This window comes from Protomyctophum parallelum, assembly GCF_964188405.1.
Source record: "Protomyctophum parallelum genome assembly, chromosome: 17".
Taxonomy (NCBI): domain Eukaryota; kingdom Metazoa; phylum Chordata; class Actinopteri; order Myctophiformes; family Myctophidae; genus Protomyctophum; species Protomyctophum parallelum.
Window position 1 is genome coordinate 31,376,069 of NC_139719.1, and position 13,827 is coordinate 31,389,895.

The window sequence follows — 13,827 nt, forward strand, 5'->3', positions numbered from 1 at the left end:
CAAGCTCTAAACTGACTGGGCCTCTGAACCCTACTCCGTGATCACACACACACACACACACACACACACAGGGGGAGGGGGGGGGGTGCGCATTCGAAGTGAGTGCACCAACCCTTTCTCTCTCCTCTCTTGTCTCATGTTGATTCAATGCTGCGCACGTATGCAGTGAAGACTCAGGCAAGGCGCAAGATTCCTGTCCCCTCTCTTAAAGTTTTCCTCCCATAAACTTCACGAAAATTACGTTTAAGAAACGCGTGTCACTGTCTCAGACTCTGACAACTAACTCCATGCAGAGAGATAGCTCCGCCTCTGCAAGCCACAAGCCCACAACGCGTCGCTGATGCAACGCGGTGTGGGCTTGTAGATCAGCTCTGTTCCCTGCGCGTCTATTAAGGGAAGAAAATAAAGAAATCGTGTGACTGCGTGTTTGTGGGAACCGATAGAGACAACCGAAATTGAATTATTGTAATGGGTACCCGGTACCCAGGCACGTTCGGTTCGGTACATACTTGGTCCCGAGGTTCGGGACCCACCCCTAGTTACGTACCAGTATCACACACATGGCAGATCTACAAACTCACAATGCATCATTCATAATTGGACATGGATTCCATTGGAAAATGCTCTGGCACAACATTTCATCTATGGCTCTGCATGTGACAATGTAGAGCTGGCTTGAAACTGAAGCTACTACCACATTCTTGGCACTGGTATGGTTTTTCACGTGTATGTTTCCTCATATGTACTACAAGATTGCCCTTCTGGGCAAATGTTTTTTGACATTCTTGGCACTGATACGGCCTCTCTCCTGTATGTGTCCTTGTATGAGTAACAAGGTCAGACTTCTGACAAAAGTTCCGTCCACAAAACTGGCACCGATATGGTTTGTCCCCTGTGTGGATTTTTATATGTCTGATTAACGTCTTTGTCAAGGAAAAGCATTTGCTGCAGTGAGGACACTTGTAGGGTTTCTGTGTATTGCAGACTTCAAAAGTCCGGCTTCTACTTGGCAAGATTCCTTTCATGTGGAGATGCTTCAAATTGGAAAACAGTTCTCTACTACTCATCTCTTCCTCACCATCACCTCGTTGACCTGGAGTCACAGAAGAGTCTGGGTTCATTGGAACAATACTTTGATTATTAGTGGTGGTGGGATCTGATACAATGCATTGATTATCAGGGGTGGAATCTGATACAATGCATTGATTATCAGGGGTGGAATCTGATACAATGCATTGATTATCAGGGGTGGGATCTGATACAATGCATTGATTATCAGTTGTGGGATCTGATACGACACAGAAGCCAATAGGTTCGGTTTTGATTTGATCAGCTGGTTCAATTTTGATTTGATTGGCTGTAAGGACAGTTGAGATGTCTTTATCTATATTGCCATCTGTTTGGAGTTGGTAAAGGCATAAGGGCTGTAGAGATTCTTGGTTGAATTCACTTTGGGCGTAGGGAGGAACAGTAAGTGGACATGTCTGGAAATCACTTTCAAGGTCTTCAGAGATTTTCTCACACCCACTGGACGCTGGTTCTTGTAAAGGTTTTTCCATGGGATGGTCAAGTTCAGCTTTTTCAGAGAACCACCGGTCATTATCTCTGCACTGGCGTGATATCTCCCCAGTGTGTTTTCTCATGTGAATAGCCAGATTCCCCTTTTGTGCAAAGCACTTGTGACAGTTTTGGCACTTGTATGGTTTCTCACTCATGTGAATCCTGGTATGAACAATGAGGTCAGACTGGTGATAGAAATATCTGTCACAGAACTGGCACTGGTAAGATGATGATTCGGTATCTGTCAATATCTCTTGATCACTCTTGCCGTTTTCACTCAGGAATGTGTCTGGATTTCTTGCACATAGGGTTTGATGGTCATCATTTGGCTCTGGTCCAGCACTTTGGGGCTGTTGATGCTGCAGACTGGGGTTCCATTTAGCAGCAGGCTGCTGGTGCTCAAATTGGTCCTTCACTTCTGTGACAGTGAACACTAAAGGAAAGGAGAAGCCAAAATATTACAGTCCGGTTTGCAATGCTTGTGTGGAAGAGATTTTGATTTAAATTTTTAATGTTTGCTGGCAGGGATAGTTGAGGTTTTGAGGAAACTGTTCTACTGATTAGGAACTACTTGCAGGCCAACTAGAGAGCCCTAATGTTATGTTATGATTTTCTTTTAAGATACTAATAGACCACATTGGTCTTAAGTCGTTAAAGTAATGTATTTAATTGCACCAACTGCAAAACATGCTAATGACTTGTGTCTCTAAGCAAAACAGTGGTGACATTCATTTCTAGACTGAATAAAAAGATAGTTTGTAAAAAATCTATTGTAAAGGGTGCGGCCAGTTGATTCACAAACCTGTTCTTGGAAACGCTTCTGCATCGACCCGTCTATGGTGACTGTCCGCTACCCATTTAGAATGGGAAACCTCCTCCACATGTTCCACAATAGTTCTCTCAATGATCCTAAAGATTTCCTCTGCAGCCACTAACAAACGCTCAGTTACCAGTGTTCTCAGCAGCTCCATGTTTGACATGGTTAAGCTGATGTCCACAGTTTGAGTCCAGTGTGGCCTGGCAGTGGCAATGGATGCAATTATTTCAAATTAGATAAGAGATCTTATCGGCCATGTGTCCAGACCACCCTGACAGGTTCTGAGCTCCACTGCAACCTGTTGGGTCCTCTTTCGTCCCAGTCGGTAGAGTCAAAGACAGTCACAGTGTAGACTAGGTATAGTGGATTGTCGTCCTTTATTGATCCTGTGGGGGGGAAAGAGGCAGCACAGCAGTTAATTTTCCACCTCTGGCAAGAATAATGTGCTGCTTAGCATTCCACGGGAGAGATACTGTTGACAACCAGACAGTATGTCTAAAATGGAACAGTAGGAAATAGGAATAATATCGCCTCAATAAACTAAATTCCAGGTGGTAGCATACGCTTAAAGGGAAACTTCACCCTTTTTGCCAAAAAATATATGTTAATGACATTTAGAAGATTTAGAACACTTTCCTGGGGGTCTTTGTGTGTAATATGTGGTTTTAGATATTTTAGATTTTAGCAGTGAGCCCAGTGTACTTCCTGGACTACATCAAGGAAGATTAGAGAAGGACCGGTGGTCACCTCACCACCGAAAATCCCCCCAGGAAAGTGTTCTAAATCTTCTAAACGTCATTAACATATTTGCAAAACGGGTGAAGTGTCCCTTTAAACAGTTATCAAATGGGTTTATCAGTTCGGTTTCATGTTGAAGCGGCTGAAGCCTAGTTAAAAAAAAGAGAGACGAAAATGAATTAAATCTATATCGACGGTGTCGCGCATCAAAAACAGCAGAGCTTGTACATCTGCCCCGAAGTCAGCGGAGTGACATGATCTGCAGGCTTGACTGAGTATAACTCACCGTGATAATGATGAAGATGATGACAGACAAATACACTCCCCTCGACGTAGAAGGCTATGGACCAGAGCTACCTCGACCCCTCCACTTCGCGATCGTATAGTTGATCAGGTTGCTATAGACAGATGCTAACACTCGTGAGCCTTTTAATGGTTTGACAACCATACGATACTAAAGATGCCACCGGACAGCCACGTCAGGAGATGTGATAAATTACATTTAAATAAAACCAGGTTAAACGGAGAGTGTGCGACTTTTGTAGTCCGGAAGCATACGTCTGAAAATCAAATCGACGACTGTAAATCGATAGCGTCCATGGTCCAAAGCATCAAAGGGTTTTTTGATTGACGTCTTGATCACGTACAGCTCCGTGATGCAGTTTTTACCTCGTCGCTTGGATCAGCAACATATAGAGAGCTGATAATCAGCACCCTCCACCCTTACATATAACTCTATGATCGGCACGGATTAGTCAGCCACATCTTCTTGCGTTCTTCTGTTTGTTGTTTTACAAAGCCTGGTGACGCGAGGTTAGTATTACGGCGGTTCAGGTTGGCTTTCAACATGGTAGAATACCGCCCCCATCTGCTCCGGAGCGTGGATCTGGATCCAGAATTCGCTCACCACAAATGATCACCAAGAGTTTTGGTTTGGTTTTCAATTTCAAATCAATTAATATATTAAGAATAAATTAAACTTGAGTCTACCTTATCTGCTACAAGAAGACCATCGCATTTTAATATACCTATGTTAAAGGAATAAAGGCTAAAGCAGTGGTTCTCAAACTGGGGTAGCCTACAACGAAATTAGTTGTGGCATCAAAATAGTCTACTTTTAACCTATACATACTGTACAATATCAGCTAGGCCTACTTGGAAATCTTGAACATTGGAATACTTTAGAATATTTCTGAAACACAAATCTTGTATGGGGATCACATTCCCTAGCACAAAATCATTTCAGATGGAGGTCAAATTGGCTACATAGGCTATTGTATTCATTCGGGGGTCCTTGACATGATAATCGCAATCACTGCGTTTAATCTGGAACAGATCATTGATCATCATTGTTCATTATTTCAGGGTCTTTCTCTTGGGATCCAGTTCCCTGGGGTTACCACCGGGGTTGATACGTGCAACTATAGCAAAAACACACAACATTGCCCTTCCCACACACTCCCTTTATATCACACTCGTGACCACATCATTGGACCAAATCCAATGGACTTGATGACAGTTTTATCTACGGTGATTTACTCAAACACAAGAACACAACGCACAGCTGTTCTGCTCTGTACGCGGCTAGAGAGTTCAACATAACCTTGACACAGGTCTCTTCTATCCACAATTACACACACACACACACACACACACACACACACACACACACACACACACACTGTCTTCCTGTGCAGTAGACAAGACAGAACCTGAGCATAGTGCATTATATTAAGAATTAACATCAGGACATATCAATACATTTCAGGTAGCCTACAGTATATAAAAACCCTATCCACCTACTTCACTCATCATTCCAGCTGCTACCATCACAGAGAGGAATAGAGGATACATAGGGCCTCCCTAGGTTTAAAAGAAAAAAGATGGTATAAGAATTAATTTGTGCATATATTTCCTAAAGAAACACCCCATTAGCTGTGTTTAAACATCCGTTTTAACGTGAATTTCTGCATCTTCAGCTCCAACCACATTCTTGTTTCATCTTTGGTTACTTCTCCTTTCCTCTTTTAATATTTAAACCGATTACAATGATTGTGTATATTTGATATACTGTGCTCAGAGTGCTGCATATCGTATGAGAAAATTCCTGTTCCATCACAACACGTTGCGATGCAACGTGTTGTGACTCTGAGCTTGTAGATTGGCTATTAAATGTCTGGGAGATATCAAATTTCTCTTTTTGATCTCAAGCTAAAAAGTTTGGGAAGCACTGATAAAGCTGGACTCATGTAAAACATGTATGGTTAAATGTTCCATTAATTATAATTTGATTATTTATATGTGAGCAGTGTTCTACACCAGAGGGCGCCATTTACCAATCATATTTGCTCAAAGGTAAGACACCACATTTTACACACCTTATCTCACATACTTTGCAATGTTCAAATCAACAGTTGTTTATCTTTTCAAAACTTTGATATTTGTCAAAAATGCATCACTGAGTTCAGATGCAGGCTAGAATTCATCTCTATGCAATTAATGTGCAAAGCGGTGTGCAGAATTGTACAGTAAAATCTTGTTAATGTAACTCTGGAAAGTAAACAAATGTACTTTTGTACACTCTCAGAGTTGAATGAACAGTCAGAGTTTTACAGTGTACTATTAATTTGTGCAGTGTACTATTTGTGATGAATCTAAGTGCTTTGTGATGTAGGGAACATTGGGCCACTGTGGCCTGCCTGGCCTGCCCATTCCTGTTGTTCTGGGGTGGGAGTTTCCAGCTATACAGCTCAGGGGAAGCACAGGATGTCCTTTTCCTGATTGTGTGTGTGTGTGTGTGTGTGTGTGTGTGTGTGTGTGTGTGTGTGTGTGTGTGTGCGCTTCCATGTCAACATTTAATAACGGTTTGCCCACCGTCTTCCCAAAATATTGTTTTTGACTACGTATATATTCTTTTGATTTCCTGTCTACATTCATCACACAGCTTATCCAAATCCCTAAATCCACATCCCTGTGTTCAATCCATAAGAAAAAGGGAAAAAAAACAGGCCAATCCTCATAACACTTTTCAAGTGTTGGACCCAATCTACAGCACCAGCGCTGGCAACAAAGATTCCCAGTTTATCAGTGGTTGTTGTGAATGGAGATCCACCGATCCTATAGGCTGGTGCTATGAAGGAATGAGCACGACAGCTGCTAGGGAATCCTACTACACCGCTAAGGTCACATGGTCTGCCCGTCAACCCTTAATACTGTGTACAGCAAGAGGGAGAGGGAGGGAGGGAGGGAGAAGAGCGAGGGGGAGGGGAGGAGGGGCGAGGAATGGTAGCGTCCGAGTGGAGATAGAGGGAAAAAGGGAGGGAGCCGCGAGTGAGGGGAGGAGGAGGGACACAGAGTGGTGTGTGAGCCCAGCTTACAGTGAGTCAGAGAGTGAAGCAGGGAAGGAGCAGGAACGTGGAGAACAGGGGGCTACGCTCTCTCCTTTGTCAGAAGAGGCAGGGGATTACAGCCTGTTTGTGGGCTGTTAAAGAGACACACAGAGAGAGAAGGGGTGGGAGAATAGGTATCCTCCATATCAATAACGACGCCCATCACAGGGTGACAGCGGTGTCACAGGAGGAGCGAGAAGGAGCTGGGCGGGGGAAGAGGCGGTGGAGGTGTTCATGGGGAAACTAAGGAGGGCGATGTGCATTCGAGTGCGTGGCTTTGTGGCACCCTGGTGATATCCAGGAGTGTGTGTGTGTGTGTGTGTGTGTGTGTGTGTGTGTGTGTGTGAGTGAATGAATCCTCACCCCAGCAATATAAAAGTCATGTCACGGAGTGGGAGCCAGTCGGAGTCCTGCTGAACATCATGGCTCAGGTGAGCGTGCGCACGCACACACACACACACACACACACACACACACACACACACACACACACACACACACACACACCGGAATGACAAAAGCAGGGGAGAAGAGGGATAATCAGGGTGCAGTAGTGTCACAGACTTTCCAACCAAAACACTTCATACCTGTTTCTCTTGTCTCTCTCTGTCACACAGGCCATTAGGCCATGCAGTATGTATGTAAAAATATGTGTGTTCACATGTGGGTGTCACTGAAGTTGTGTTTTCAGTTAACTTATTAGTTGTGCGCTTTAGGGGTGGGACGGCTGCATGCTTTGGAGAAATGATCTGGAATCAAGAGCGGAGTATTTTTGGCATGTCTCTGTGTGGAAGAAGGAGGCATGCTGTATATTTTTAGCCAATCTGCTCAAGTGAGAGTATATTCTTGGTGTGTGTGTGTGTGTGTGTGTGTGTGTGTGTGTGTGTGTGTGTGTGTGTGTGTGTGTGCGCTCGCGCACGTGCACGTGTGTGTGTGAACTATGAGAAGAGTCAGTGATCTTTGCATAGTGGCTTACCCACAGGGTAAGCCAACTTAAAATACCCATTGTCAATTAATCCATTTGTAAATCAGCGTGTACAAATGGACCCATACAGGTCCATTTGGTTGCATTTGTACACACTCTAAGTGAAATTGACACTGATGATTCTACTGTGTATGCAAGATAAGGGACACTTGTCTTTTCCTGTATGAGAGGAATGGGACAGATAATGAGAGTGAAACAGCACTGTGTAGTGCTTGTAGAGAGTCGCGGTATACAGACTACAGACAGAATGGTGTTGTGAGAGATAGAGCCTGCTTTGACCGAGGGAACAAGGGAGAGGAGCGAGCGGACGGGACCGTAACAGTGTATTCTGCCAAATATAATGGAGAAACCGTGTACCCGGTCCAAGTGTGAAAGGTACATTGTGTGTGTGTGTGTGTGTGTGTGTGTGTGTGTGTGTGTGTGTGTGTGTGTGTGTGTGTGTGTGTGTGTGTGTGTGTGTGTGTGTGTGTGTGTGTGTGTGTGTGTGTGTGTGTGTGTGTGTGTGTGTGTGTGTGTGTGTGTGTGTGTGTGTGTGTGTGTGTGTGTGTGTGTGTGTGTGCAACTTCAGGATATCCTGCCCTGGGCTACACTTTTGACAGCCAAATGCATTTTCTGGAACTAATGATTATGAGAGCGAGTTCAGAGTACTTTCATTGTAGTATTACTTTTTGAGTTCATGTCAAATCTATCAACATAAAAGTTCTGTCCACATTCACCCAAAGTACTCTACAGTAGGCAACTAAAACAGACATGTATTCCTGAAATGCAGTGTGGTGAATAAATGATCAGTGTGTGAATGTGAGTAGACTGTGATCATTACATTGAAAATGAGCACGGATGTTCAGAACAGTTCTGTTTTGTACACTCTTGGAGTTAAATGAATACTAAAGATTGTACAGGGTAGTCAACTAATACAGTATACGTGTTACAAGACATCAGGGTCTCTTGCATGTCTCCCCCATTCATATCGTCTCCCTGTTCTGTCTACTCGTGTGTGTGTGTGTGTGTGTGTGTGTGTGTGTGTGTGTGTGTGTGTGTGTGTGTGTGTGTGTGTGTGTGTGTGTGTGTGTGTGTGTGTGTGTGTGTGTGTGTGTGTGTGTGTGTGTGTGTGTGTGTGTGTGTGTGTGTGTGTGTGTGTGTGTGTGTGTGTGTGTGTGTGTGTGTGTGTGTGTGTGTGTGTGTGTGTGCGCGCGCGCGCGCGCGCGCGCGTGCGCGCGCAGCGCTCGCATCAGAGAGCTTATCCAGCTGAGTCTGAGAGTAGCTCTTACAAAAAGGACCCAAAGAGTAAAGAAAGACGACAAGAGTGGAGATAATGAGCCTTTGTGTGTGTCTGTGCGTGCATATACAAATGTTTCGTTATTAGTGACGAATAGTTGGAGTTCTATATTTATTATTTAAGAAGTGTGGTCCTATTGTGGTTGTGACTGTGAGGACAACCTGGTCCTCGCACACAAAAGTGACTTGTTTATTAAAATAGTTGATGTAAAAGTCAAGCTCACAACTCACATTGTGAATTCATGTGAGCTTGTAGATAAGCTATTTTTCTTGTGCAATACCATCACATGGCTATTGTGATTAGAGTGTCCGCTATGAGATTGGGATGAATTGGTGGTTCAGTCCCCAGCCGAGTTGCACAAAAGACTAGAAATGGTACCCAATGCTTACCTGCATCAAGGGTTGGATTGGGGGTAGGTCCTTGCAATAGAGCGTCGCAGTCCCGCCCCTTTCAGAACGACGAGTGGCCCAGGAAATTATTATCCATTCATTTTCTCCATAGGCTTTTAAAAAAGTATTTATTTAAAGACGGTTACGCCGCGGACAAAGCCAACTCGGATCGTGACAAATCATGACAATAATTCCAATGTTTTGGGCCGATCAAATAATTAGTAAGAAGAAAAACAAAACAAATAGTGTTGTATCCTGCCTTTATTTTCTTCTTTCAAATTATTTGATCGGCACAAAATATTGTGTTTGTTGTCATGATTTGTCACGATCCGAATTGGCTTTGTCCGCGGCGTAACCTTCTTTATATAAATATTTTTTGAAAAGCCTATGGAGAAAATGAATGGAGAATAATTTCCTGGGCCACTTGTCGTTCTGAAAGGGGGTGGGACTGCGACGCTCTATATACTAGTGTCATATACATAAAAATTAGGAAACAGGTGATAGGCTCCTGACCTATGGGCCCAAGGCTAGTATGTACTATGCATGTCTTTTGGTGTGGAAAAACCCACATGACCACAGGGAGAACATGAAAACCCCACACAGAAATGCCAAGGTTGGTCTGGGCCGTGGCTCAGTGGTCCAGGCACCAGCTGGTAATCCTGTCTGGCAGTGTGCCGCGGGTTCGACTCCCGATCCCGACGGCCTTTACTGCATGTCACCCCCCATATCTCTCCCCATTTCCTGTCAGCCTACGGTCTATCCCTCTATAAAAAATATAAAATAAAGGCGAAAGCCACACAAAAACAACATTAAAAGAAATGCCAAGATAAATGTAAAGTTAGAAGGTTGGCCAAGGAAATGTAACTACTATGTGAACTCTACACACAATATATATACACAGTATATCATAGTAATACCTTCAAGGCCTCCCTATTGTGGGCATGTCATAATAGAACATTGAGTGTAAATTGGTAAACATTTGTCAAAAAAAGTTCAAAATGTGTCACACTCACATCGCAATGCATATTGAATGTAAGCTTGTAGATCAGTTCTCGTCTGCAAACAGATTTGGTGTAGAGGGAAAAAAGGAAGGGACCTATGGTCACCTAGTACAGAGCCTTCCTGTACATGTTGTTATGGCGTCACAAATTATAATATCCCTCCTGGAGTGAAGGTTCTATGAAGTATCTATCTACTGAGAACAAATATATTTATACCCACATACAAATAACACAGAACTTGATAATTGAGTTTGTCATTGAGTGCAGGCTGTGGATATGTGTACACAAAGGCCCATATACCGTAGCAGAGACATATGAAGTGGGACACAAAGACATTGCTATAGCTATTCTTACATCCTGACTTGTAATCCACGCCAGCCATTGGACGTAAACGTTATCAGTTCACAACAGAAGAGACGGGAGGGGGAAGGGGGAGGAAAGGAAGAGAGGAGTGGATGGAAGGGAGGCGGGTGGGATGGGGTCACAGGGGAGAAGAAAGAAAGAAATAAAGAGAGTTGAAGAGAGAGATACAGAATTAAAGGAGTAAAAATAGAGAGAGATTGACAGTGGAACAGAGCGTAGAAGACTGATGTAGACTGGACTTTGATGAAGATGAGAGAGCTTGTAGAGGATTGCAGTTAAGAGGACGGAGCCTAGAAGACGGGAATAAAGAGGAGCGTTTGTGTAGAGGACTGCAATAAAGAGGAGAGTGTGTGGTGTGACACTTAATTGGGACAGCATCTCGGGGAAGGAGGGACACAGACGAGAGAGAGCAGAGAAAGTGAGAGAACTTGTCAGAACAGAGAAAGGCATGCACATCCAACCAAGCTGAGCTGCCAAACTACTGATGAAATGAGATGATGAAAATAGAAAACAACCCTTTAATAGTGTGATATGTTGAACTGCGCAGCTCTTTTCTGATTAAAGGTTTATTTTTAGATTAGCACCACCCTAAATGTCTGAGTTACTGTGCCCCCTCAACACCACTACTGTACTGTAGGTCATGTACTGTAGATCCTCTGACCAGATGCTTCTATGGTCCCGGGAACCTGCTAGATGGAAGCAAAAGGGTGATGTTTATTTTTTCTGTTTCCCAAAACTACGCTTAGATCAAGACACAAAACTTCTATTCTGTTCTTTACATTATTTTGTATTGGTTGTATTTTATGCAGTTTTAACTCATGTTTTAACTTTGGTCAACTCTGCTATATGTACTCTATCAAATTGACAAATTTAACAAAAGTGAGAGAACCTGAAAGAGACAGAGGAATTATTCAAGTGTACCACAGAATGTGTTTTTGTTTTATTTTATATTTGTCCGTCAAATCGTAACACAAGCTACAGTGGATTTCCAGACAGTGCAGTATTCTTAATAATTCGCAATTTAGCTCATGTCCTGAAAGAAGCACAGTGGCCTGGGGGATCGTGCTATTAACTCTTTCAAGAAAACTCTTGTAGTACAGTATGGGCAACTGTATTGTAGACAAATAAAACACTCTAGTCTCAAAGGGAGGATTGCGTCATAATTCAGCGGCTCGTTAAGATGGATATTATTACAGTGCAAGGGTGGGCCGAAACCGTCAATGGCTAAACATAGCCCTTTACTGTAGCTGGCCATTAAGTGTGTGTGTGTGTGTGTGTGTATGTGTGTGTGTGTGTGAGCTTTCATCAGTGACACCCCCCCTACCGCCGTCGTCACTAATGGAATCTGAATTATGTAATGTATGTAACTTCAGTTATGTTCACTATCCATTTTGACGTCCACCAATAGAAGGGGAAGAAATAGCTCCTGACATATATACATCAACAACACACACACACACACACACACACACACACACACACACACACACACACACACACAGTGTTTTGCAGCTGCTTTTCATTGCTCGCCATTGAATTCATACATGTGGACATACTGCACTAAACAATACGCTGAAATCATGGCTGATGATGGAATGAGTGAGGAATGTGGCATTCCGGTGAAAAATGAGACCCACTGCAGGCCATCAGGCCTCTCCAGGCATTGTTTCAAATCCATGGAACAATTTTTTTTCCCGTCTGCCATCGCTGCTTAAATTTGTTGCCCCCCTGCAATCCCTTATATTATTATTAAATCATTTAACAAAATACATTTGTTTTGTTTACTCCACTCTATATACAAAGGGGTCAATGATGAAAGAAAGGTGTAAGGAGTTGAACTTGAACCCCAGCATCCATGTTCTGGGGGCAGCGTTAGCCAAAAATAGTACATCCATAAGCTCACAGCGTGTTGTGAGCTTTTTTGGGGGGCTATTTTTGGCTAGATTTGTTTTAGACAGAAAAAAGAGGTCCCCGTACAGATACAATTCAGGTCCAGTTTACTACGTCTAGCCTTACAGGGTTTTAAGCAGTTAATACCCAATATGTTGTTTCCTAAAGCAACTATTACTACTATATTATTATTAACTTAATTATTATTACTACTACTAATGAATAATAATGACAACACCAATAACAATAATAGTAATACTAATAATGTAGCATGGGATCCAGACTGCTTGCTATGTTCAGTGTTTATATTTTTATTTTATTTATTTTGCTTTTGCAATGTAGCGAATCAGGCTGGATTCCAGGCTACTAATAATGTCCTTCCTGATGCTTGTTTCTATTAAATAAAGACATGTTCAGGCTGCTGGTCCGTCACTCCTGATGTCTTTGTTCCTGCCGCTCTGACATCATCATCAGCCAAGGTGATGGATATTTAAATGATGGTGCACCATCTGTGACCTGATATCTCTCTCTCTCTCTCTCTCTCGCTCTCTCTGACACACACACACACACACACACACACACACACACACACACACACACACACACACACACACACACACACACACACACACACAAACAAAATACCCCAGAGGGGTGATGGACCATATGTGAGATTGTGCAATAGACATTGCCTTTGTGTACTTTGATGTTTACGTGGCATACATATGTGTACAAAGACATGTGTATTCATGTGTGTCTGTGTGTGTGTGTGCTCACTTTCTGCTCTGGTTCATTCAGCTTTTGCAGGGCTATAAATAGAATGATGAGTTGTGGGGGGGGGGGGGGGGGGGGGGCTGACCTGATAATGTTTCTTCCTGAGGGCCCTCTTCTGCTGTCCACGAAAGAGAGCATAATGATGTATGTGTCTCATCTTGTGTACCCTGAACCTTCAGAGTTCCACTTAAGTGATCCTAGCTAGATATATACTTTCCCTCGGGTTCCATGCTAGACTCCTTTTTCCCCGCTACACCAAATTGCTTTGCTGAAAATAACTGATCTACAACCTCAACGCGCTGCATAATGCATTGTATAACCTTGTCATGTAGATCCCAACCCCCATTTACCCTAACAGCCCACCTCATTATTCACCCTACAGTAGCTTAGTAATACAATGGTTAGCTCACGTCCTAGATCACGTCCTAGATCAGTGAGTGGTTCTCAACCTTTTCTGGATCATTCAGAGCCCGCTTGAATATCTCGAAAGCGTTTGCGGCCCACCCATCTGACCACTTAGGCAGTCAGAAAGGTGACTACTGAGGGTCCTCCTCAGTGGTCACCTTGAGGATTCGAGTGAAAGTCAACCGATAATCACCAGTAGGTTACTTATCAAGACGATCTTATCGGTCTACTGCACATGCT

General features: G+C 43.3%; 2 protein-coding genes across 2 annotated transcripts in view; one reads left to right on the plus strand and one right to left on the minus strand.

Annotated features, from left to right (window-relative positions):
• Positions 1-544: 544 nt before the first annotated feature.
• On the minus strand, positions 545-2,613 carry LOC310875176 (uncharacterized protein). The gene is made up of 2 exons (XM_083788314.1): positions 2,363-2,613; positions 545-1,993 (listed from the first exon to the last, which is right to left on the minus strand). The coding sequence occupies exons 1-2, from the start codon at positions 2,538-2,540 to the stop codon at positions 639-641; spliced, it is 1,533 nt and encodes a 510-aa protein (XP_083644440.1). The 5' UTR covers positions 2,541-2,613; the 3' UTR covers positions 545-638.
• A 4,019-nt stretch (positions 2,614-6,632) lies between these two features.
• Positions 6,633-13,827, plus strand: part of LOC310874530 (rho GTPase-activating protein 23-like) — a 59,307-nt gene continuing 52,112 nt past the window's right edge. Inside the window, exon 1 of the mRNA XM_083787377.1 lies at positions 6,633-6,935. Within this exon, the coding sequence (XP_083643503.1) occupies positions 6,927-6,935 (9 nt within the window). The 5' untranslated portion in view covers positions 6,633-6,926. The remainder of the gene's footprint in view (positions 6,936-13,827) is intronic.

What these genes read in the sequence shown, in the direction of transcription:
- LOC310875176 (XM_083788314.1), bottom strand. Translation starts at nt 2,540, where the DNA reads ATGTCAAACATGGAGCTGCTGAGAACACTGGTAACTGAGCGTTTGTTA. An exon ending in AGAAGCGTTTCCAAGAACAG is followed by an intron (nt 1,994 to 2,362) that starts GTTTGTGAATCA and finishes CCTTTCCTTTAG; the next exon opens with TGTTCACTGTCACAGAAGTG.